Consider the following 27,107-nt stretch of genomic DNA (forward strand, 5'->3'; position numbering starts at 1 on the left):
ACTCTAACTCAGTTGTTTTTGGTTAGAGAGCTAAAAGCACCTGCTGCCATAAAATTGCTCTTTCATAAGCAGATGATCTTGTTAAGGTTGGAGGGAGGCAGGGTGGATCACCAAGCCACACCAGAAGTGGGAGTTGAGGCCCACGTGAGGTTCTGGCGCTGGGCTGGAGGACACCACCACCTGAAAGTGGGACCGCAGGGTGCTCTGGGTGGCACAGTGCTTGGTGCTGGTATTTCCATTTATTTATATTTAAAGGTTTGATTTCTTTTTGAGGGCGAGGGAGGGAGGGAGGGAGAGAATGAGCAGGGGAGGGGCAGAGAGAGAAGGGGACAGAAGATGCAAAGCAGGCTCCATGTTGACAGCAGCAAGCCCAGTGTGGGACTTGAACTCATCATGACCTGAGCCGAAGTCAGCCGCTCAACTGACTGAGCCACCCAGGTGCCCCGTTGTGCTGGTACTTTTAAAAGTCTTTAAGGAATTGGAATGTAGCCCATAATATTCCTTTTCAAAGGGTATCAGCATAGAATTCTGAGAGGTAGAAAATAAAACATTTTTATATCATAAGTCCAAGACAACTTCTTGCTCTTAGGTTTTATGACTTTATAATCTAAATTATTCAAGGATATTTATACTCTTAAAAAAATACTTTTCTGGAGTCCAAAATATGTTAAGGCAGTATTTATATTCCACATAATTCTTGACATGTATAGGTGCTAAGTAACTGTTTTCTGAGCTGGCAGGAACACAAAAATTTACAAAGCATTTTGAGTATACTGTGTCAATATTACAGTCTCTTATACAGATACCTGTTTCCTAGCGTGCATGAATTGTTTTTTCAAATATGCTAAGCCCGATAGAGGATTTAATACAATATATTTGACAAAAGCAATGGGAAGTTGCTATACATACACATACGTGAGATAAAATGGCCCGTGAGGTGTAGAATCGAGTGGCCGGGGTGAAGCGAAGCTGGAAGCCCCCCCCCCCCGGAGGTGTCAGTGCCAGTGCCAGGGTGGGGGTCTTATTTGAGACGCGGAAACTCATGCCAATCATTTGAAAAATCTCTTTCCAGAGACCGAAAGCTCCGGCATCTCCCGCCCCGGAGGAGGACCCCTGCCTTTCCTTTCCCAAACCCCCAGTGGATGCTGCAAAGATGAGAAGAATAAGCAGTGCCCGGGCGCGCTTATTCAGGGCGGCCTCCCGGGGGGCTCTTCTGCCTGACAGGACGCTTCCTCCCGCTGAGCGTAAGGCTGGGTGACATCCTTTAAACCGGGGGGTGGGCTGGGGGTGGGCAGGTGATTTGAATTTGCACATACAAGTTATTTTTACAGGACTTTTTTTCAAACCCCACAGGATTTTTACAGTAACGCTTAGTTAATATTATGCAAAAGCTGGTGAAGAAACATTATTCATATATTTTTCTGGGCATTCATGAAGAGTACTTAAATATCACAGTTTTTTTAAAAAAGTTATTTGCTAGAAAAAGAATATTAGGGTTAAGTGTTTTCTAATGAAGGAGTTCACCTATAAGAAATAAGTGATTTTTTAAATTAGTTCAAGCAGTTGTTCATTTCATTAGGCACATTTAAAGATTCATACAATGTGCCCTAAGCTTAGGTCTTTGAGGATACCTTTCCAATCCCATGGGACAAAGTAAGCTAAAGTTGGAGGCTTTTCCAGTTCTTTCCCACAGAATTGCTGGCAGGTATCTACACCTGGAGGCAGAGGTGCTACAAACCTCAAGCTCTAATGTGTGCCCCAACCATTGGAATCAACCCCTGTCCAGAGTACACTAAGAGTTTTTCAGATTCTGCAGGAAATGTCTCTTTAGTGGGATGACAATCAGTCTAGAGCATCACACCAGTATTGAGAGAAAAAAAAAAAAAAAATGAAATAGCATAGAATAGAAGACATCAGGGCACATCACAGATCGTAGGGCAAGTATTGCTTCAAGGAGACCTTACTGTGGTCACATACATGTGTGTTCAGGGTCATATTATTAATTTATTATATATTACACTTATATTAATTTATATTATGAACTTATTATTACTGCATGTAGTCCAAAAAGTTGGAAAACCGCTTTACTAGGGGCTGCAGAACGGGCCCTCCTTCAATCAATAAGATGAATAGGGGTAGGTGTACAGTCACAGAGAGGAGATTATCTGAAGATGGATCCCAAAAGTTACAAGTCACTGCCTGAGGATCCTACTTGTTTGATATTCAAGGGTTTTCTTTTAATGAGTCACCAACACTTAAAGGTAGAAGATCTCATGGAAGCGTCCAGATTTATGACTTCTTATGAAAAAATTAGAAGATCTGGCAGTCCTGGGCCTTTGTTTCATGTAGCACCCATCCACTCCCATTAGCCCGGGGTATGGGCTGCAGTTCCCTATGTCTCCCCAGCCCACTTTACTCATGTTCTGGTCCCTCTGATCCCTGTAATCCCTGACATAGCCAAAGAGACTCATGAAGAAGTCATGAAGAGAGGAAAATAGGCAATCCAGGGCACTCATGTCGCACGGTAACAGATGCTGTCACGGGATATATAATTAGGCAACTTGCTTTACCTCGATGTCCCAATTTGTTTCCTTTCTAACAGTCAGTCAATCAGATATTTATTGAACCCCTTCTAAGTGCCAGATACCATTCTAGGTTCACAGGGTCCTGCCTTCAAAGAGCTTGTGAGGGGGGATAGACAGTAAACGGGAAAACAAAGAAATAAGATAATTTGGGTCTGACGAGGGCTATGAAGAAGATACGCAAGATGACAGGATGGAGAATGTCATGGCGGGAGTAGCTCAGGTGGCACTGGAATGTGCTTGAGGAGGTGACCCCTGGGTCGAAACGTGACTAGGGAGAAAAAGGCAGGTATATAGAAACCTGTGGATGAGATGCCCGTACTGAGGGACAGCGAGGCCCGAGACAGGGGGAGGCTCGGATGGTGGAGGCTGGGAAGGCCAGTGTGGCGGGGAGGTGGTTAACCGTGGGAACGTGAAAGGAGCGGAGGCCACAGCCCGGCAGGGCCGAGCTGTGGAAACCAGTCCAGACTTTATGCTGCTTGCACTGAAAAGCCAGGGCAGGGTTTAAGTGAGGGAGAGACCTCATCTGACTTCAGTTTCTCAGCTATAGCTGCACATTAGGATCACCTGAGGAACTTTTCAACTGTTCCCCCACCAGGGCCCCAGTTAGACCAGTTAGATCCGGAAGGATTGGTAATTGCATGAGCAAAGCCCCTGCCAGCAGGAGAGGGGATGGGATCTGGAGTCCGGGGTCAGGGGTTGAGGTCAGACCTAGAGAGGAACAGCGTCACTCCTTGTAAATGGGTGGTAGAGCTGGTGTGCCGGTACTGTTGTTTGCTAGATGTTTTGCTATCAAGCCTGAATGCCGCCTCCGCGGCATTTAACTCCTGGTTGCTCACCTTGGGAGCCTTGCTGCTTCCTGAGCTGTTCACGTCTACAGGTGAGTGACCGGAGAGACGGTGCTTCACCCACCATCCCCATCTTCTTTGCTTCCCTTGTGGCTCTGTGCCTTCCCTTCGAGGCCGCCTGGCCCTCGACTGTGCACCCACAGCACACCTGTGCTTGGGAGGTGCCATCTGCGGCTGTCATTTCCCAGCACCGAGGCCATCCCCACGCCTCCGAGCGGTCAGAAACAGGTCTTTGTTGCCGTCCTTTTATCCACCCTGTCTGCAGGTGCTCCCTGCTCATCAGCCCTGGGGTCTGTGTCAGCACTCAGGAAACAATGGCAGTAAAAAGTCGGAGTCATTTTAAAAGCACCGTTGCCCAATTAAAAAAATATGTTACATATTATTATATATGTTATACATGTATATTTTAATGCTGCAGCCTTGGAATTATTGTCATTTGTGCAGGAGCTCCCTGGGCTTTGTGTCAGAGACTCTATTGTTTAGTAAAGGTGTCTTTCGGTGGGTGACTGGGGTGTAAAGGCAGCCGTGCTTGGAGACAGAGGGTGTGCCCCTTCCTTTGATGTGAAGTCATCTGTAGCCGACTCTGCCGCAGGCAGGGCTGGGGGTGTGGTGGCAGGCTTGGAATTCCTGATTTAAGAAAAGGAAAGGGGAAGAGAGGTGTGTAGTGATCTTCACAGGACCAGCAGTTTAATTGCTCTGTGTTGAAATAGGCTTTTCAGCTGGACATGGCAGTGATGCTAAGGCTGCCCCAGTTACTCAAGCTGGACAGAGACCTCAGAGCAGTCTCCCCCCCACCCCCAATCCCTGCCCTCTTTGCCTTCACAGAGAGAGCCCTCGACAGGCTTCCTAAATAGGCTTCCTAAGCATCTTCTGGGTCTGCATTTCCCTTTCCCACCACTGCTGCACTTCTGTTCTCACCTCTTGCCTTGTGCTTGGCCTTCTAGGCCCCTTTCTCATCCTCCCTCAGCTCACTGATGACCCTCAGCCCTTAGAGCAGCCAGAAGAGCCTGGAGAAACCAAGCTGCCAACCACACATGGCTGTGAGCAGCCGCCTTCTCCCTTCATCCCAGTGGACCGTGAAAATGATTATTTTCTGTGTGTGCCATATGGGCCAGGAAGCAAATAAAAATCAAATTGCATCATCTTCTTGCTGAAAACCCTTTGGAGGGCTCCCTGTGCCTTAAAGGAGTGTTTGCCAAACTGAGTTCCAGCATTCCCTTGGAAAAGTGGTTCAGCACTCAAATCAATCTGCCTGCTTCCTCTCCCTCTTGGAGAGTCCTGGCGCACATGGGCATATTTGAGGGTCAGTAAAGATGCCTATTTAATTTTAATTCAACCCAGCATTTTACAAATGTACTTGACTGTGGAATCTATCTTTTGAAAAATGCAGTTTGGGAAATGCTGACCTAGCACAGAAGTTGGCAGACTTTTTCTGTAAAGAGCCAGAGAGTAAATATTTTAGACCTCATGGGCCATATAGTCTCTGCTCAACCTACTCAACTCTGCTGTTGTAGTGGGAAAGCCACATAGACTGATTTATGGCCACTGAAACTTGAATTTCCTGTAATTTTCGCATGACACAAGATAGTGTTCTCTTTTTGATTTCTTCTCAACCATTTAAAAATGTAAAAACCATTCTGAGTTTGTAGGCAGTACGAAAACAGGAGGCAGACTAGATTTGGTGGTTAGTTTGCTGACTCCTGGCCTAGGGGATAAAATCTCTGCTCCTCATCATGCATAGCTCCATAGTGATCTAGCCTAACATTCCAGGCCCTTCTTTTGACTCTCCTTTCCCTACCCTCCACAGCCTGTGCACCAGCGGTTTGGAACTCCTTGCAGTTTCCCATCCTGGTCCTGCTGATTCAAGCCTCTTGCAGGAGCTACTCTATAATTGCTGGACCCAGTGCAAAATGAGAATGTGGGGCTCTTTATTAAATTATTGGGAATTTCAAGATGGCAACAGCCAAGCATAGGGCCCTTCTTTGTGTGGGGCCCTGCTTGACTATACAGCATGTATGCACATAAAGCTAACTCTGACTCCAGACTTTTGTTCCTTTTTCACAGAACTCCTTTTTGCCTCCTGTTAATCCTTGAAGAATACTTCTCAGGCTCTGCCTCGTTTATGAATCTTTCCCTGACCAACTTCCACACCCCTCAGGACTCTCCTGTTCTCTATACCACCCTTACTGGCTCAGACCATGCTGTACTGCATTTCTCTCTTTACATGTCCGCCTCTCTATCTCCCCTACTAGACTGAGCAGCTTCAGTAGGAAGAGAGGTTTTCTTTATTTCTTTCAGTAGGAAAAGAGCCTGAGAACCTAAAACAGGGTCTAATATATAGTAGGTGCCAAAGCAATATCTGTGAAATGGAACCGTTCCTGTATAGTAATACTATTTGTTGTAGACTTCTTTTTTTTAATGTTTATTTATTTTTGAGAGAGAGAGAGAGAGAGAGAGAGACAGAGTGCGAGCAGGGGAGGGGCAGAGAAAGAGGGAGACACAGAATCTGAAGCAGGCTCCAGGCTCTGAGCTGTCAGCACAGAGCCAGACGTGGGGCTCAAACTCATGAGCCTTCGAGCCATGAGGTCATGACCTGAGCTGAAGTAGGCCACTTAACTGACTGAGTCACCCCTGTTGTAGACTTTGAAGTTGAGCCATGATCCATTACAAAATTAGTAAAATGTGCTACAGATATTTACCAGGGACACACAGGGCATTGTTACGAATGCTCAGTTTAATGGTGGACATCCATCAGGAGGAAGACTGAGCCCCAGGGCAGCTCTTTGCTGTAGTAATAAGTGACAGCTCACTCCAATAGATTGTGAAGTTAGAGGGGGCCGCAGCAACGCCCCCTATGAGTATGGGTGTGTTTCCCCTCTAGAAGAGAAGCTCCCTGACCACTGGGACTTCTTGGTTAGACCGCCAGCACCTGGAGCAGCACCTGGCATGTAGCAGTGAGTGCCTAGTAAATATCCTTGGAGTAAATTAAGGAAAGAAACAAATGTTAAAATACAGGAATAGGCTAAAGATGCTCTGTGACCTAAAACAAAACATGTGCTTTGTTATTCAGTAGGAAAGATATTTAAGGCAGAGTGGTGCTACTGAGCGTGCCCTGGACCAGAAGTCGGGATTCTTGGGTTCCCTTAATGATGATGAAATAACTTCTGGGTTTTGAGTAAATCACTTTACTAGGCCAAATTGTTTAATTCTCACCACATCCCTAAGAGGCGGGGACTACTGAGAAAGGTGAGAGAAAGGTTGAGTGACCTGCCTGCGTAGGTCAGCCAGTCCTTGACCCCAAGTCTGATGGAAAGGGCAAAGCCTACGCTCTTCCTACTGTATGGTCCCGGCTCTCCCCAGACTTGCTCTGTGAACTGAGACTGGCCACTTAACATTTGGGTTTTCCGTTTTCTCATCTGAAAATTGAAATTTGGGCTAGCTGATCTCTAAAGTTTCTTTCAGTTTTGAAATGCATTGTTTTGAAAGCAGGGGGCTTGGTCAGAGTGGACCAAGTGGTTTTGTTGGTTTTTATTGGTTTGCTCGTTCAAGTGCAGAAAAAGACACTTTGGGTGTTTGCAAAACAGTGTTTTTCTATAAAACCTGATCCCTCCCTGCCCTTTTGAAAAAAATATTCTCTCAGAGATTCAAGCGTGGTGGCAGCATCACAGATGAACTATGCCTAATGGCCATTTGTTGATAAAGAAACACTGTTGTATCACAAGTTTAAGAATCTGCAGTCATAGACACAATAGATGTTTCAGTTTAGAGACTGGACTTTTTGCAACTCTTATTATCTTACTCCTCTTTAGAAAGCCTTATAAGCCAAAGCTGCCTTCCTACCACCTAGCAGTGGTGTGTAAGGCCTCCACGATCTGGCTGCCACCCCTCTGATCACCTCTCTTCTTCTTCTCCCTCACATACTCCACTCCTATTGTGCCTTAAGCATGCCAGGCACACTCCTGCCTTAAGACCTCCATACCTGCTAATCCCTCTGCAAGGAAGATTGTCCCTCATCAACTGATAGCCAGATGCCTTGCCTCCATTAAGGGTTTGCCTACCATACCCACCCTGTTCAAAACTGCTACCTGCCCCCATCCCCAATCCTCTTTAGTTTTCTCCATTTTTCTACTTATGCTTTTTTTTTTTTTCCGTAGCAGTTATTCTATAATATACCTCATTTATCATGGTATATTATTTATTATCTCTTCATACCTATTAGGATATAAGCCCTAAGAAGTCAGGGATCTTTGTTTTGTCATTGCTACATCTTGAATGTGTAGGCCAGTGCCTGATATCATGGAGGCACTCAAGATTTTTTGAATGAAAAATTATTAACATGATCAAATTCAGGAAAAGGAGTCATCACTCTGGAATGCAGATGTATTTAAATGTGGATGGAGTTATTCATAAACCTAATTTGAGTGTTTGTCCTCTGGTAGACTCAGAGAGTCAAGAGAAGATCCCACTCGTTTCTGATGAATTGGTGCCACCAAGCCTGAAATAGTGGTGAGGTATTGTAGATGTCCAGGTAGGCTTTGGCCGTACAATTCCAGACTTATATGTTATAAGTTATAACTTATATGTTATAAGTAACATATAACTTTTACATTGTGCCAATTCTCAGACTGAAAAAAAAAACATTGAAATAGTGATTCTTAAAGTAAGAAATACTTTGACTAAACATTTCCTTGATTGTTACAGCAAAGAAGACAGTGGAATCCAAAGAAACCCTTGTGAAGGGGGACCCTATGGTGAAAATAAATGGGATTTATTTAACAGAATCAAACGCCATGGGCCACTTAAAGAGTCACCCACTTCAGCTAACTTACGATGGAGGCTTCAGTGAAATTCAGGAGCAAGAAATGTTTAAAGGGACAACATCCTTGCCATCTCATCTCAGAAGTGGAGGGTCAGTATTCTTTTGATTTGATTTTCTGGTCTGGATAACTGTCAATACCAGTTTGTTTCCTTATCTTATGGAGATGATTGATTTGCATTTTCCCTTTTACATAAACAAATTTTTAAGTTAATGATGCATGAATAGGAAAGACTTTTTTTCTTCATGGCTAGATGGAGTTGATTTTACATCATTCCCTATTTAATTCTTGGGAAAACATTTATTCATACCTGCCAAATGCTGCGTTGATAGGACTGTCAGTAGTCTTTGCTTTAGACTGTTCCAGCCAGCCCTTGAGTGATGAGTGATTGTTCTGTTTGTGCGTTATTTGGGATTCTTGCTTGGCCTGGAATCTCTTGTTCCCTCCCTTTGGACTAGTTCACTGTTGTTAATTCCATTGAAGAGTGGACACTTATTTTATTCTCCAGTAGATACTTGGATTTAAACATTCATTTTGTCAATGGGTAAACAGTTAAAACAGAAGAATCCTATAGATTTCTGTTATCCATGGTATCTGTCTACTAATACCTCAAAAAATGAATTATTGGGAATTACTTTATTTCATACCACGTTCTTAGGCAGGGCTTTCTAGGGCTTCCCCTAAAAAATTGAGGAACAATTTTCTTATCATATTAAAGATTTGTGGAGAAATGTTCACTGTATAGACCATGTGAATTCTCACCCTGGTGTTTTCCTAAAGAAGCCTTGAATAACTAGGGATGGGGGTCAGGGGTGGAGTTGGGAGAGAAGCCTCTGTTCTCCAGTCCCAGCCAATAATGATGCCAAGATAGGCAGAAGGTCCTGGACTGGACAGGGTCATTCAGTTAGAGATATTTTTCTTTGACTTTCCATTGGGTCATTATGGACAATTGCCTGGTTCAAATTTGCTTAACAAGATTAAATTCCATGGGCCATTTTAAGACCGAGTGCTTGTTGCCCTCACTTTAGATTTTGGGTCTGACTTTGGCTTGTACACACGCAGCGTGCTTAAAATTTTCCCGGAACTGGCTGCTTGGCAGCTGGTTAGTTTAGCTAAACTGACCTTGTCTGCTGACACAGCCTGAAGAGTGTCGCGCATGTGGAATTTATATTAGGCAACCCAGCGGTCCTTGTAATGTTGCTTTGCGTTCAGAACATTTTTTAAATTAAAGGAAAAATGAAATGTCTCCTTAAGTGGAAGAGAATGACTTCCAATTGGGACTTTGGGAGCTGAGCACAAAACATCAAACTGGCCATTGCAACCAATCTTTTCCAGTCGGTGAGTAAGAATAGGCTGCAGACCTCAGAGCTTGCACATGAAAGACTGCGGGAGAGCTCGTGTTGCTCCAGCACTGAAGCGAAAAGGAAACATTTCTCTTGCTGCACCCATCCTTATAGTAATTAAAGTTGACGAGGAAAAACCAGACAAGAGCTGTTTTATTTTATTGTACTTTATTTTATTTTGCAAACCTTCAGATGTTGCAGAATCATCTGGCAAGCCAGAGTTCATTATGTCTTCCGTCAGGGACAGCAAAGGCATTTTCAGTTACATATTTGATCCCACAAACAGCAAAGGAGAAATCAGTTAGGGACTGGAATCACCTCTTCCTGACTGTCCAGAATTATGAGGTGTTGGCAGCGGCACTAATTGTTTTTTTTCTGTTTTGTTAGGATGGCTTTTGCGTCGTGTAATGATTGTGTCTGAGTTGGGTTTGCAGTGCACCCTGGCAAGTTTAACTTCCAGTAACATTTCTGCTTTATGAATCTGTACCTCCTTTCATCATCGATGGGTTTTTGGTGGAGTGGCGCCAAAAAGACAGTTTATACAGTAGGATTAAAACAAACCGGAAAATGGAAACTATTAGCAATTCCTTCATTAATTGCATTTGTGAATCAATCTGGGACACTTGATAATTGTTTCTTGTAAACATTTAAGTGAATAATTCCAAGAAATGATCTTTGCTATGCAGTGGAGTATTCCCAGTTTTGATGCTAAAGCCTTACTCAATTAACATTTTTCCATCTTTAAACCATAATGTGGAAAATGAAGGCTCTTGTCAGTGAGCTGGGCTGGCAGGAGAAGGGAGGGAAGGGAATGCAAAGTAGAAAAGGAGGAGGCATGAGATGACTCCGGCTTGAGGAGACCAGCAGGTCTCTTCAAGGGGACAGAGGAAGTGAGTACCTGCTGCCCGTGCACGGTCCTTACACCGTGAATGGGGGAGCGGCCCTTCCCTCTGAGTGCTTCTCAGCTGGGGAGTAAAGGGGTCAGTTTGTTCCAGTGAATGAGAATTCACTTAGAATATGGACAACTCAGACCTGGGATGGACTGGAGTTTCACTTTATGCCAGTTGTGATGGAAAAAGGATTTGCTAAGCAAGGCATCATTATAAACAAGATCTTGGGGGACTATTTAACTTTCCAAAAGAGAACATACTCTCAAGCACTTATCAACCTGTCATCTTCAAACAGCGGTGCAATTACGCCAGTCTCTGTGTGTCCATTTAAGGATCCATTTAAGGTTTGGCAGGCCTGCCCCGTAGCAACACTACACTGTCTCTTACTTTGAGTTGGCATGTGGATTGAAAATAATAAAGCTTCCATTAAAATACATATGTATATATATCTCTGTCCATCTGTCCAACCATCCATCTATCCATCCATCCAGTGGTTCAGTCTGATGAACCCTTTCATATATCTGCTTAAAAACCTTTTAAGGCTTTCTGTGTAAATATTCAAACTATTGCGGTTTGGAAATGCAGTCTTCAGGAGGAAAGCCCAAGAGCAGTCAAGAACTCTTTGCTAGGAGCTGTGATCCTTGGATTTAGGTTCACTTCTCTCTCAGCCATTTGATTTATCTGCATGCTGGGCTCAGTTTTCTAATCTGTAAAATGGAAACAACTGTGCTCCTTCATTCCCATCTCCTCCCAGTTTTCACTGTAGATGGTAGAATGATCGATAAGGCTTAAAAGCCTTATTTGTAAGTTGTCAAGTAACAATAGTGTTTTGGGAGTCAAAAATAAGAAAAGAGGAGGGCATCGGAGTGGCTCATTTTGTTAAGCGGCCAACTCTTGATTTCGGCTCAAGTCACGATGTCATGGTTTGGGGATCGAGCCCTGTGTGGGGCGGTGCATTAACAGTGCACAGCCTGCTTGGGATTATCTCTCTCCCTCTCTGTCTGCCCCTCCCCAGCTTGCATGCTCTCTCTCCCTTTCTCTCAAAATAAATAAATAGACGTTTAAAAAAATAAGAAATGAGGGCTTCTGGTTAAAGATGGTAAAGCAAAGGCATTCTGCAGAAACTGAACAAAAGCAGCAGAGAATGAAAAACACAGAAATAAATGCCATCAATGAAATAGAGAAATAGTTCCAACCCCAAACTACAAAACATGGAGCAAACTTTACACTGCGTATGGGCTTGGTTATTTTTGTCTACCTAGCATACTTCTTTTTGGAGGGCGAGCCGCCTTGCGTCGTATAATAAGTCCTGCTCAGTCAGTGTTTAGAGAGGGACTCTATGTTCCCTAGATACCTTCCCAGGGGTGATTATGAGGCCCTGGACTGGCTATCAGAGTTCTCCAGCCCACCAGTCACAGCAGTTGGTCTCAGGGTGCGCACATGATCCCAAACAGGCCAGCTGAATTCCTCTCTGGGCCTTTTGCCAAAGCCTTTGAGGAAAGTGCTCTTTCAAGTTCGTAAGTGGTAAAGATGATGTGGTCTTAGAGCCAACAGTGGCCATTTCATTGCCTCGTGGAGGATAACTCTGAGAGGGGAAGTGATGTGTAAACAGAGCCAAGGAAATGGAGCTACTGACCAAGTTTAAGGATGATATATTTATATACCCCTAGATCTAGCTGTGCCTGAGACCACCATATCCACATTGTAGATAGCTCTGTTTTGTGAACCAATATGTTCTTTCTTTCTTTCTTTCTTTCTTTCTTTCTTTCTTTCTTTCCTTCTTTCTTTCTTCCTTTCCCTTCTTCCTTCCTTCTTTCTCTCTTTCTTTCTCTCTCTCTCTCTCTCTTCTTTCCTTTCTCTTCTTTCCTTTATTTATTTTAACAGGGACGGCTTACGGTACTTTAGGTTCTTGTCACTTGGAATGTTGCAACCAGAAGAGTCTAGTTAACCTGCCAGAGTCTATGGAATGTAGATGAAAACAAGGGGTAATTTGAGAGCAGACATTGACCTCCTCATACATAGAGCAAGAAACAGATTTCCCCAAGAGTGAGTCTCTTAGTTCAGAAAGGTACATATCCAATAGTCTTTAATTAAAGAAATGAAACCTAAGGATGTGAGCCAGCCACAGAAGAAGGAGGGATGCCCCTGTTAAGACCCCATTCAAGATCCAGATGGTGAAAAGACAGGGGAACAGTGCTGAGGGTGATGGTCTCCTCCAGCTGGTGTGCGTCTGTATACATGGGGAAGAGGGTTTGCTAGATTAGAACTCAAGCAGCCTATCATGTAACAGGGCTTTTCTGTGAGTCACAGAAACTTGCTATACCCAGACCAAGGGAACACATGCTTCAGGTTAAGAAAAAAAACAGAAAATGGATTGTTCGAGAAAGCTAACTAAAGTTGAAGTCACGGAACATCCTAACTCTCTGCCTTGGTGGATCCTGTTCATTCTTCAACAAATAAATTGTTCTGTTTAAAGATAATATGAGGACAAGCATTAACAGAGGACTCAAGCATAGATATGTAAAAAACATAACAAAAGACAGATGAAGAAAATGGATCACAAAAGGAACTGCCCTCTAAAAACAAGAGTTAGAACAGTTTTCCATAGTGTCAAAATTTTTTTTTAAAAAAGGAAAAAGGAGCTCTTCTTTGGGTTATAAGAATTCAAATTAGAGATTCTAAGCCAACCTAAAGAGATGAAAAATATGTTTTCAGTTCTCAAGAAATGAAAGAAAAATGTGTAAACATGGAGAATAAAGTCATATTAGAAATAAAGTGAGAATGAAAACAGTTGAAAATGTAATGAGACATGGTGTACAGGTTAGAAGAAACCACACAGAAAGAAATGAATGAAAAGGTATGAAATGAGTGGAGCAATTGAAATTGATACGGGAGGCATGGCATTGGTATTCCTGAAGGAGAGGGTCCTCTTCCACGCCCCCTCCTAGTACTATCTTACTTTCAGCTAAGTGCCAGCCACTCTTCCAAGTGATTTACATGCATTAACTCCTTTGGTACTCACAAGAACCAATTGAGAACGGAAGAGACAACTTCCTGAAATAAAAATTTGAATCTGAACCTCAATGGACACATCCTGCCCCAACAAAGTTTGAGGCGGAATACTCCACACTGAGATACTTCCGACAGTGTTTGGCACTAGAATACCCGGGACATAGTACACACTCAATTAGTAATTGTTGATTGGGTGGATAAATGGAAGAAGGTATCCTATGACCATTCAGGCTGCACAAGTGAGTCACATAGAAGGAGGAAGAGGCAGGCTGCCTCTGGCTTTATTAGAGCACCTCTGAGTGTCAGAAGACAGTGAAGTGGTGTCAATGAAGTTCTAAGTATAAGAAGGATAACCCAAGACTGTATCGCCAGCCAAGTTGTTTTTCAGTACAAAGACCACAGATAGACATTTCCAGATGTGAATGAACTTGGGGACTATAGTACACATGCACTTCTAGAAAAGTCTTGACATCAAAATGACAAGTCAAAATTCTGAAATGAAGAAGCTATGGTAAAGGCATTCATGGTGAGTATTGACTTTATTTTCATAGTGAGTTGAAAGTCTGAAAATGATGGCTATGGAACAGAAACGATGATGTAATAGTAATGTAAATAACCGAAACCAGTACTTGGGAAGAAGTGTGAGTACTAATTATTTCACTTCATGAGAGGAAGTAGATTTGTCAGTAGCTACAGTCTGGAAGTGAAATACAAATTTTAAAAAGAATACTTCAGCATCCTAATGTTTTTCATTATTTTTTTTTCTTAACTTCAGAGAGATCTTTTAGAAACTAATATCTCTTGGGAAGACCCATTCATCTGAAGTTCTACAATTCCTTCAGTTTCATCTCAATTTCTGTTTCTCTGTTAAATTCAAGTAAAATTTATACTTAATACTTTAAAATTACAATGACATGTATGGTATGATCCCATTTATATGTGCCCTTTACTGCCCTCCCTCCAAGTCCCTCTTCTTTCTTTTCTCTTTTCATCTGAATATATGCAAAATATGTCTGCAATGATGTTTACCACATATTAATACTTATGGGTGGTCGGGTCCTGGATGGTTTTTTGAAAAATATTCTTTGTACTTTCTTATATTGCCTGGCCTTAAAAAATTAATAAATGAATCATTTTTGTTTTCAAAAATAATGAAGTCATTATTATTTTAAGAAGTTAAGGGTAATGTGCCTGAAAAACTGTTTCCATTTGGAAAAAACAAGCACTGGCCAGGAGGATTTTGTAGAGTCCCACCTTACTCCACCGTTTCCATTTGATAAGCATTTCTCGGTAAGCAAAGCTGAGGGGTCGGGGTTGGGGGGGCGGTGGTGGGAGACAGAGAAATGGACCCTGCCCGTGAAGCGCTTGCACGGCAGCAGGCTGGCTGCTCAGGTGTGGGCTCTGGAAGAGCAACGTCAGCATCACCTGGGAGATAGTTACAAATGCAGAATCTCGGGCCCCATCCCAGACCTGTTGGATTGGAATCTGCGTTTTTAGAAGATATCCAGATGAAGTGAATGCACACGAAAGTTTTGGAAGCACTGTTCAGTGATGAACTCCGATGCTGGGGGAACGGAAGCAGAGCTGGAAGCTGTGCCCTGGGAGTTTAGATGTGAGAGCACTTCATTCTGACCTGAAGGTCAGGGGAGCGACCTGGGGTGCGTGGTTTTGGGATGCCTCTTGTGGCTCACTTTCCGTCGAGGTCGGACATTGTGCTTTTTGCTAACAGAACGGCAGAAGCTGAGGATGTTTGACTTGGTGGCAGCAGGTTCAAAGAAAGGCAGGTGGCCCGGTGCGGCAGGAGCATGGGTCCGGAGGCTGTAGACTGCAGGGAGCCACTGACAGGTTTTCAGCAGAAGACAAGACGGACTCTGGCAGCAGAGTGAAGGGCAGGGAGAGGGGAGAGCCTGGGACAAAGGAGCCCACTGAGAAGCAGTGGTTGCAGCAGTTCTGGCAGAAGATGGCCGTGTGTCAGTACCCCGCTAGGACGTGAGGGAGGAAACAGAGAACGGAAGGTGCAGGTGCCCAGAACCAGCATGGGCAGTGACTCGCTCTGGAAGAGGGCAGCCACAGCTCCTCTCCTGGACAAGGAAGCCCCCATAGCTACCACCGTGGGAAGTCACAGGCTTTTCGCCTGAGGTGTCTTGAAGCCGTGGACTCGCACTCTAACCTAGGGGAATTTGAGTCTTACAGGTCTCCCTTTATATGTTAGGGCACGTTTATCCCTCGCTGCTTTCAGAATTTTCTCTTTATCCTTGTATTTTGCCAGTTTCACTATGATATGTTGTGCAGAAGATCGATTCAAGTTACGTCTGAAGGGAGTTCTCTGTGCCTCTTGGATTTCAATGCCTTTTTCCTTCCCCAGTTCAGGGAAGTTCTCAGCTATTATTTCTTCAAGTACCCCTTCAGCACCTTTCCCTCTCTCTTCCTCCTCTGGAATACCAATTATGCATAGATTATTTCTCTTTAGTGCATCACTTAGTTCTCTAATTTTCCCCTCATACTCCTGGATTTTTTTTATCTCTCTTTTTCTCAGCTTCCTCTTTTTCCATAGTTTTATCTTCTAGTTCACCTATTCTCTCTTCTGCCTCTTCAATCCGAGCCATGGTCGTTTCCATTTTATTTTGCAGCTCGTTTATAGCATTTTTTAGCTCCTCCTGACTATTTCTTAGTCCCTTGATCTCTGTAGCAATAGATTCTCTGCTGTCCTCTACACTGTTCAAGCCCAGTGATTAATTTTATGACTATTATTCTAAATTCACTTTCTGTTATATTGTTTAAATCCTTTTTGATCAGTTTGTTAGCTGTTGTTATTTCCTGGAGATTCTTTTGAGGGGAATTCTTCCGTTTGGTCATTTTGGATAGTCCCTGGAATGGTGCGGACCTGCAGGGCACTTCCCCTGTGCTGTCTTGAATAACTGGAGTTGGTGGGCATAAGCTAGGGGAATTTGAGCTTCACTAAGTTAAGCTAACATGGTTAGCTATGAAGCCATATCTAATCAAGTTTGTGCAAGTACCACTCGAAGAATAACCTCTTAGTGATTACCGAACAGGGTATTGAGATTATCTGTAGAATTTCTAAATATGTGCTTTTTAAATCTTGGGCCACAAACCTTGGAAGACTTAAAATTTTGATCGTATGAGCATTTCTTTAAAATCATGTTTTTCAATTTCGTTATGTTTGTATGTAGCTGTTTAAGTAGAATTCTATTTTTAACATTAGTTATTAAGACAGAATGCTAATATGTCTGGAAACTATATGTCTGAGGCTTCAGGCTATGAAAACATGATTAAAGCCCCCCCCCCCCCCCCCCCCCCCCCCCCCCACCGCAACTCCTTGGTGATGGCCTTCTCAAATTGCAGTCAAAGAATCTAAAGAGATTACAAAGCAGGGGTAAGCAAACTGAGCCCCGTGAGCCAAATCCAGCCTATTACCTGTTTCTGTAAGTAAGGTTTTATTGGAACACAGCCACACCCATTCATTCACCTATTGTCTGTGGCTGCTTGCCCACTTCAGCAGCCAAGTTGGGTAGCTGTAGAGACTGTGTGGCTGCAAAGCCTAAAATATTTACTTCCTGACTTGAATCTATACAACTTGAGTCTAATTCTAAAAATGAAGTGTCTTTTTCTTAGGGTAAGGAAAGTTTAGCTCAAAATTTGCTAAATTTTCTTTTTATCGTATGCTTATGATAATTAGCCATTTAAAATTTAAATAGGCTTTAAAATTTTAAACGTACCTTTAAAATTTTCTTTCCCATTTTCTTACATGTGATTTTTTTCCAAATGGAAATAAATTTATTGCTTTTTTCCCCCTCGCTTCCAAATCCTTCTTAATGTCTTTATAGTTCTGCTTTAAAGCAGGAGTCAACAAACTACAGCCCAGGAGCCAAATCTGGCCAGCCACCTGTTTTGTTTTGTTCTGTTATACAGCCCTTGAGCTAAGAATGGTTTATACATCTTTAAGTCATTACACTTAAATGGTTACAAAAGTACTTACATAATAGCTTCTATTTTGCCATTTGGCCTGCAAAGTGTAAAATATATACTGTCTGGCTCTTTAAGAAAACATTTGCTGAACTCTGACTTAATCAAAATAATTGAAAAACCTGTCTAAATAATAGAGAAATCTGAGTTTTAGAATATTTTTAAAGAAATATACTCTATTTCTTCAGTGCGTATGTGGTCCAAAAGTAGGTGTTGCTATTGTGACTGATTGGTGGATGAGCAGTCAGCCTGTGTGTGGCATTGCCTTGACGACAGAACTTGGTTCTGGTGTTCAGAGTAAAATGTAGGACTCCAGTCAGTGACTGGGAAGAGAACACCTTACTTTTGCTCTGATCGGTAGTAGATCAGACGCCTGGGAATGCCATATAGCCATTTCACCTTCTTCACTACTCCAGCCTGATTACAAAACAAAGGAAGGGCAGAACCGATAGAACTGCAGAAAGATGGAGCCAAAGCCCTGATCACACCACACCTAAAACCCACCCTAGTGTTTAACTTTTAGATTCTATGAGCCAGTATATTCCATTTTTGGGGTAAGTCTGTTAGAATTAGGTTTTTGTTGTTGTTATTGTTATTTGTAGATGAAGACACCATAACTAATTAAATGGTGTTATTCTGCCTCCTAGAAGAATTTCACAAAAGAGCTTTAAAGAATGATTTTTGGAATTGTTTTATTATTGGACATCAAAAATCATTGCACGAAAATTAATTATGGTCTTTGACAACATGGGACAGGAAGCTGGGAAGAAGAACAATTATACTGGATGACTGAATCAAAATACAGAAACATCTGATAGACAGGAACCCTTTGCCAAATATAACTGTGAAATTTAATGAATCCACCATGGATGGAGAAAATCTGCATTTGCTGCATATGTGAGAAAAAAACAAGAATTGACCAACACTGTGATGTGACCACCAAAACCACTAATGTAGCTCTAGGCTGCATTATTTAGAATCTCTCTTCTTTGTTCCTCAGGCCATACCTTTATCTCAGTGCCGGGTTCCAGACTCTAAATGGATCCCGACAAACTGCCACTCACTCAGAGTAACTGAATAGGCTGGCAAAGAGATTTGAAACCACATTCCATGAGGATGCATTGAGGGACTGGAGAAATTCGTCGCTGACATCAGTGATGGCAGCTGTAATAACAGTAAACATTTACTGGGTACTTACTAGGTACCTGGAATTCTGCTAGCAATCCCGCATTGGATCATTTAATTCTCTCGACAACCTTATATAGAGGGTTACTATTATTTACCACCCCCTCATATATAGATGAGGAAACCAAAGCTTTCCTGGTTTGGAAAACGGACCTGGAGTCACACAGCTAATTAGTATGCTAATTGAACCATGGGATTTAAACCATAGGAGATGATGTTAAGTGGTCACACCACATTTTTAAATATGTGAAGGATTGTCAAGAGGAAGAAGGATAAAGATGTGTTTCATATGGCTCCATTTAGTACATAGAACCAGGAAGTTACAGGAGAACAGATTTCCACTAACTATAAGGCCACCCATTCTTCTCTTCTCTGGCAGGGAGAGGATTTTCTTTTCTTGATGCCCCTCTCCCCACCTCACTCCTATTGTGGGACTTCTGTACTGCTCCCCAGAAGCCCTGTGAGGCATACCCTGGTCAGACTAGACAGTTCTTCCTCAGTTTTCGTCTTCTTTGACCTGAGTTAGTCATGCCTATCTTCTCAGCATGCTTGAGATGCATGAGAACATATTTTATTTCTCTTCTTCCTTTGCACTCCTTTTCCCCTTGCGATCCTTTATATGAGTATTTGACAAGGCCTTGTCCTGAGATTCTGGTCTCCAAGCCACAAACCTGATGACTCTAGTCCCTATATACCACTCTGAGCTTTAACAGAACTCTTTTCCTGATTTCCACATCTTCTTTGCCGATACTCCATTTTTCACCTGAAATCAATATGGCAAACCTCACGTGTGCTTTACTCCTCAAACTGTTCTACCCCCTAACCTTCCCATTTCTGTTGATGGCAACCCTGCTATCCTGCTTCTCCAAGGGCACTTTCTGCCCTTTCTTCTACCTGAAATCAACCACCAATCCTATCAGCTTTTCATTTATAGAATCTCTTCAATTTGTTGTTTTCTCCAGTCCCACTGGCGCCCCCGAAGAATTAGTTCTTGTTACCTTGTCTCCAAGTCTCCTAAATGTTCTTGGCACAACCCCAGATCCCATTACTTCCTTGCGATAGAACCTAAGACAGCTCCTTACTGCCCAACAGACCAGCCCATTGCCTCTACCCAGAGTTTCAGGCAGCTGTTCCCTGTATGTCCCAGCAGAAACCTCCTATTCCTTCCTTGCTGGCCCTGTGCAATTATCCCTTACTCTGAGTACCAGGCTGCTCATGCTTCTCTCCTGAGAGTAGTGTTATCACTTGCTGGTTCAACTTTTATTCTTTAAGACCCCCTTTGTGGCCCACATCTCCCTCTCACTAATCGCTTCCTTGTCAGCATCCCTCCAGTTCTTATAAACTGCTGACTTTCACAGTCTAGTACTTGATTAGAGACTCCATTGGAATTTTCCATTAAAAAAAAAGGTGCTTAATTCCTTCAAGTAGATTTTAGACTTCTTCAGGGAAACTCTTCATATATTCTTTATCACAATAACATCCAGCATTGGATTATTCAGACAGGTGCTTGTTGACCCAGAACAAAAGAAAATACTAACATTGACTGTTAAGTTCTTCAAACGTACCAGTCACTGTACTAAGGAGAGGAATTGCCCTCATATTAAGATTAGAAAACCAAGGCTAAAAGCTTAAGTAAGTGGCCCAAATCCACATAGCTGATAAGTGTTGGACCCAGGACCCAGGGAGTTTGGATTCAGAGCCTGCAAACTCAATCACTGTATACTGATGATCATGGAGGGTATTAGTAGATCCCAATCCATGCTCTTTTTGAGAATTAGTCAGACCCAGCACTGTTGAACTTTGGTATATCATAAGAAAAAGGACCCTTCTTTTTTTTCCCCCCACCCAGAAGTGGGGATACATAAATGTGGTATTTAGGGAGGCAACCTCATCACTGGCCATGACTCAGATGGAGTGGACCAGTGACTTTGGAAAGCTATTAGTTGAAAACTATCCTGCTTGATTTCAGTAGTTGCTTAGGACAATAGTGAAAAGAAGGACTTGCCTCTATTGTTCTCAGACTTTCTTGTTATTTCTAGGAGTGATGAGTGTGAGAACTTCCTTGGCCTCACACCCTGTGACACTCTTGGTATTTTACCTTCTCATAGGGTAGATTTACTTTATTTTTGTCTTCTTTGAGATCTGTTCCATTTGAATCTCAACTCTTAGAGTGTTGACAAAGAAGATCCATCTCAACCCCACACTCTTTCTTTGATTCGCCAAGGAGATCTTGCTACCAGATCTATGTTTTTACACTGAATAAAAATAAAGCAATTGTCTCAGAGTATGAAATAATTAGACATTTTGAGGAAGATTAGCTTGATCTTTAGTCTACTAAATGATAAAACGAAGTGTCAAATGTTTTTTAAAAAAGGACATTTTATGGAAAAAAGTGATATTTGGAGAAGCTAATCTTTAGGGCAGCAGTAAAAGCCAAGGGCCAGGACGTAGCTTTGAACATTTCCTAGGAATCTTATTGCACAGGCACACATTTGGATGCTTGTGAGTGACCCTGGCCACAAGTATATCCATTCTTTGTGATTTTTTGATAAAAAAAAATGTTGTAAAACTTGCTCTCAGTGTTTTTTACCTTGGAATTTTGTACAGATGTTTAAAATAAGTGCTTTTAAGTATCACTGTAGCTAAAGAAAAGTTGTATCCTTCCCAGATGGTCTCTACATTAACTATAACCTTAAAAAGGCGGGGTGGGGGGGGTGGGGTGGAGTCGGGGGCAATATAATCCTGCTAATGGCTAGCCACTAGTCTTTTATTTGGAACACAAAATATTATCATCTGGGGGCTTCCTGAATTTACCTTCACTTTTTTCACATTTAGACTGTTTCTAAAAATAAAGCATTTTGAGGAACACTAATGAATTTTTAAAATGGAAACAGGATACTCTGTGATGAAGTAGAAGGAACTGTGAATTGGAAATTATGAGACCTGGGCTCCACACCTGACCCTGCTTTTTGACCTTGGGCACATCTGACCAATTTGGGAATAATTCTTGTGTGCAGGGAGAGAGAAGAAGGGCCTCTTATAGCTCCTGAATGCTGGTCTTTTGTGATTCCTGCATACCAGAGTTCTTTCTTATTGTAACAGTGACCTCTTGTGGTGTATATCCTTATCAGTTTTTTGATTTGCAAAGTAAACTTAGGATGTATGTATGTATGTATGTATGTATTTATTTATTTATTTACTTTTTGGTGTTTCTAGTAACTATATTTAATATTTTAAGCAAATCCGACTTGTTTTTTGATTAATAAATCTTAGTTGGAAATCAATGTTATGATTAAAGGGATATAGAGTATCAAACCACATCTTATAAACAATTCTCTGTGGTTTCTTGACAAGCTACATATAACCAGCTCTACACTTATAGAAAGAGAAATACTTTGGTTTTTGTGCTGAATGGTGTGCGTATTCCTCTTCCTCCTAGGGAGCAGGGGAAGAGGTGTTCGAGAGCCTCATCATATTCCAGCAGCTCAGACGTGAGCCGACTGGAAGCCAGAGCAGGTGAGGTGCTTGTGTTCTTAAAGGTCTCCAGTGCTCCTTCCTCATCAGCATCTCCATTTGTAGGAAAGACATTTACACTGAACATGTCTGCTGTCGGCTCTCTGTTTGAAAACTCTAGTAACTTTGTCCAACTTGGTCTCACATCAACATTTGTTTTTATAAATTTTTTATTATTTTTACAAGTCTTAAAATTCTTACCATTACCCAGTTCTAGTGCCCCAAACATTTATAGATTACAGTATTCGTGATTGTACAAGAAATTATTTTGTAAAAGCACTTGGAAAATTGTAAAACCTGACACTGACATAGTTCTTAAGTTCAAAACCTGAGTTCAAAATCATTGCTCACTTAAAGGAAACTGTATTGACTGTGTGAATTCAGCCTTTTGGGGCTTTAATCTGTTTGAGAAAAAAATATATGACAATATAAATCACAGGCTAGAAATGATGCAAAATGTATTCATGCAATGAAATATAGCAGTTAGAAACATGAATTAGACTACACTTATAATATTGACTGAAATGAGTGCACATAATATTACATGAAAACATTAAGTTGCAGAAACAATGACATTATGCTGTTTATGGATGCAGATCCAGGTGGTGACATGTAAAGTCAAACATGATAAAAATAACCACCTGATTTAAAATGGCAGTGACCCGGGATGCTGGGTGGCTCAGTCAATTAAGCGTCTGACTTCAGCTCAGGTCATGATCTCATGGTTCGTGAGTTTAAGCCCCTGCGTCAGGCTCTGTGCTGACAGCTCAGAGCCTAGAGCTTGCTTCAGATTCTGTGTCTCCTTCTCTCTCTGCCCCTCCCCGACTCACACTCTTTCTCTTTCTGTCTCAAAAATAAATAAACACTAAAAACAAAGAAATTTAGAATGGCAGTGACCATTGGAGGGAGAGGAAGGAGGGGGAATGGACAGGGGGAGGCACCTATATCTGTAATGTTTATTTCTTTGAAATAAGGGAGAGGCTAAAAATACGATTCATATTTGACCAAACTATTTGTGGGTACACAGGTGTTTGTTATATTCTTCGCACTATTTTTGTGCACATGAAATTTTATGAAACCAAACTATCGAGCTCGAAAAGTATTTTATTACTTTCACAACTAACTTCTTATCAATAAAATGACTTTTGTGGCCAATGGGAATTTCTGTAACACTCAGGAAAATCTTAGACTGATTTCCACATCAGAATTGTTGCTAAGGATTTTACACTTACTTGCTAAAAACATCAGCCAATAAACATTGTGTCAAGTTTTTGTATCCAGAACTCAAAGCTGTGGTTAAAACCTATAACCACTGAGACAGCAAAATCGTCAAAAACATGCTGAAATTTCTGCTTGACTTACCCAATTTCCTGTTGAATCATAATTTTTATATTTAGCAAACTGTGAACCTGGAGGAAAGTGCTTTCTAAAATATTAGGTTGTTGCCCAAGACTGAGGCAAAGTTTATTTATTTAGTTTTTGTAAATCTTAAAGAGTAATCACAGGATTCCATGCTTCAGTTGCTAGAATGGAGACTGGTTAAGTATATAAAATGGGATTTTTGCGGAAAGCAGAGTTGGGGAGGGGCACAAGGTGGGGAAGACGTGGAAAGGCTGGGGCTGGGCACCACCACTCACACTGATTCTTGGGAGAGAGCTGAACCCTTAGCCACAGTGTCTGGTTCACTTCTCTGAGAGGAGACACGTCGGAAGGGCCTGCAAGAACCTTTCCTTTCCCAAGGTTAAACAAACTGTTCGGTGATTTCTGGCTCCCCCCTGTAATTCAGTTCTTCCCAGGGTGAGCATGTTATTGATTTTGTTTGTCCTGAGAAGCAGATTAATAATCACGGTTTCTCGCAGAGCTGTTTTATTTAACAGCGTATTGCATAGGAGGTAAAAATGCTGATTTGGACTTATTGGACTTGGAGTCTGTATTTCTAGTAAACTTAAGTATGTCATAAATATTTGGTGATTAAATTATTTGTCTGAGTTATTATCTTCTGGCTTTTCACTTGCCTTGATATATGTTGACTTTATTCACATTCTTTGGACTTTGTGTCAGATACTTGGGACTATGAGCAGCCATGTATTCTGCTTGAATATTCAGGTTTACTTTTAGACTCCGTACCTGTAATTTATCAAGGTTAGGGTAGGCTCATAAAAGTAATGACCCAAAAGATTGAGATGGTGGTCTAGCATCCATTACCTACGGTTCTGAAATCCCAAAGCTGCAGCTTGGGAATGCTCTGAAAGCTGAAGTATTTTTCAGACTCATTTAGTGGCCGTGCCTGACCTGAACTGATGGTAGGCTAAGATTAGTCTTTCTTTTATTGGTGTGAATATGCACATATCTTGCTGCAGGGTGCTGCCGGAAGACCCTATTGGGGATGGTGTGTAATATGCAGTGCGTGTACCATTTTGCCTTACTAAGGTTCAAAATTTTTTGAATCCCAAACCACGTCTGCTTTGGATAAGGGATTGTGAACCCGTACTAACGTGGACCGATTTTGTCCTAAAGACATTGCACCTTTGTGTATTATGGTGAATTTTTCTTTATGGGTTAGACAGATTATGTGAAGCTGTGCTGTGAAAACTGTTGACAGCACACCTACACTATTTAATTATAGCTTTGTTGACAACCCCTTTCTGTCTACTTTTTCTGCTCAAATGCTCTTCACACCCAGTGTACATCATCCCCTCTTCGTATCAGGAAGCTTTGATAAGAAGCAAGCCTGGACTCACTGCAACTGGAATGGCTATTGCCAGGGTGGAGCAGATTAGAGGGGGCCTCTGTGCACTGGGAGGCATGGGTAAATTGCATAGTCTCCCTGCTTCTCCTGGGTGACATCGTCACCGTGCACCTGGGAAGTTTAGACTGTATTGTATATTTCTTTTCTTCTTAAGAGTAATATAAATACAGGAGCACAAAAGAAATTAATAACCCCTAATCCTAACTTGGAAATGACCCTTGTTACCTCATTTTATAGAGCAAAGTGATGCGACTTGCCCACAGTCTACCAGCTAGTAGGTGGGAGAGCTAGGATTCAAACCCAGACAGTGAATCTAGAACCTGTGCTCTTAACAGGCCTCCCTGGTCAGCTGGTTGTTTTGTTTTGTTTTGTTTTGTTTTGTTTTGTTTTGTTGCCCAGTTAAAACAATCTAAAAATAAATAGGCCATACACCTTTTCATTGCTCTCTCTCTCTCTCTCTCCTTCCTCTCTATGAAACCCTCGTTGTACTTATCATTTCTTTTCTTTTTTTGTGTGTTTATTTATTTTTGAGAGAGACAGAGCACAAGCAGGCAAGGGGCCTGGGAAGGAGGGAAGGAGACGCAGAATCTGAAGCAGGCTTCAGGCTCTAAGCTGTCAACACAGAGCCCGGTGTGGGGCTTGAACTCATGAACTGAGAGATCATGACCTGAGCTGAAGTTTGACACTTAACCAGATGAACCACCCCATCTCTATCATTTCTAAGTCTTCATGTGATATATGTAGGATTTAGGCACCCACTGTGGACACTTGACTGGTCGGTACCGGGTCCACTCTGAGCGGGCACAGACTCTAAACCAGTATAGACTGGGCACCATGTGAAGGCCTTATGGGGCAGACTTCAGAGAAGGGAGGCTAAGTACTCCTCCTGAGGGTTCGCACAGCAGTGCCTCCTCCAACTACACTGTCTTGCTTTAGATAGTGAGATATAGCCTGTGTGGAATGTAATCATGATTTGCAGTTTCTAATATGATTCACATTTCCCTCCTACCTTTCAGTTTACTGTTTTTGCTGTAGGGGTGGAATAGCATAGAGAGAGGTCAAGTGCAAGAGCTATAGAGCTATATGACCGTGGGCAGGTAACTTAATACCCCTGAGGCCCACTTTCTTCATCTGGAAATGGAGACAATTTGGACACCTCCTCATAATGTTGTTACAAAAATTAAATAGAGGCATGCTGCATCTTAAAGTACCCAATCAATGGTAGCTATTACTCTTCTACAGCCTTCATTCATGGGCAGCATCTGTTTTTGATAATTCGCTGGTATCATGCAGCTGGATGAACTTCAGACAGCAGTGGCCTGTTGCTTTTTAATTAGGAAAATGAAATTCACATTTGTTGTTGCTAGACATTAGGCACTGGGCTCTGAGCTTTACCTATATCATGTCTTTTAATTCTCATAACCCCGAAGGCAAAGGTTTTCGTCTTCTGTTTCACCGATGAGGCTCAGAAAGGGTGAAAAACCAGACCCCGGTCACCCAGTACATCTGTGATGAAGCTGTGATCTGAACTGACATCTGTCAATGCCCCAAGCACAGGCTTTTCCCACCACGCCGCACAAAATCTCAACGGCCCCACAATGATGTGGACATTTTATTTTCTATAGGAAAGAAAGTTTCTGCAGGCCTTCTTCCTTTGAGAAAAATTTTCATCAAACATTTTCAAAATCCTTATTCTTTACATATCTATAGTTTTCTATTTATTCCATATTACGGAGAGTACAGAGTGGTACATTTAAAATAAAAAATAACTCAAAACTATCTGCCTTCCTGGGCACCTGGCTGGCTCAGTCAGTGTAGCATGTAGCTCTTGATCTCAGTGTCATGAGTTCATGCCCCGTGTTGGGTGTAGAGCTTACTTAAAAACAAACAAACAAACAAAACAAAAACCACCTGTTTGCCTTACAATAATTCCAACACTGACAAAGCTTAAGACATTACACAATGTCCCAACCAGAGTTTAAAGTTCTAATTTCTTTACATGATCTTATCTTGAGTTTGATTTGAGGTGATTTTATTAAGAGACACATAGTTCTAATTAGAATTAGTTGGGCTTAGGGGGCGAGGTATAATTTAATTACAGAGTTGGTTAATTTTAGTGATGAATAGCAGACCTGGGATGGTGCTCTAGGTACAACTCCTTTTTCACAGCTTTCTCCTGATCTG

General features: G+C 42.1%; 1 protein-coding gene across 4 annotated transcripts in view; it reads left to right on the plus strand.

The window, feature by feature from the left end:
- Positions 1 to 27,107, plus strand: part of ARMC2 (armadillo repeat containing 2) — a 131,109-nt gene that overhangs the window by 16,021 nt on the left and 87,981 nt on the right. For all 4 annotated transcript variants that reach the window (XM_049654111.1, XM_049654112.1, XM_049654110.1 and 1 more), the window contains 3 exons: positions 1,073 to 1,244; positions 8,132 to 8,339; positions 22,101 to 22,177. In XM_049654111.1, coding sequence (XP_049510068.1) covers positions 1,073 to 1,244; positions 8,132 to 8,339; positions 22,101 to 22,177 — 457 coding nt within the window. The remainder of the gene's footprint in view (positions 1 to 1,072; positions 1,245 to 8,131; positions 8,340 to 22,100; positions 22,178 to 27,107) is intronic.

Source organism: Panthera uncia (genome assembly GCF_023721935.1).
Source record: "Panthera uncia isolate 11264 chromosome B2 unlocalized genomic scaffold, Puncia_PCG_1.0 HiC_scaffold_24, whole genome shotgun sequence".
Lineage (NCBI taxonomy): Eukaryota > Metazoa > Chordata > Mammalia > Carnivora > Felidae > Panthera > Panthera uncia.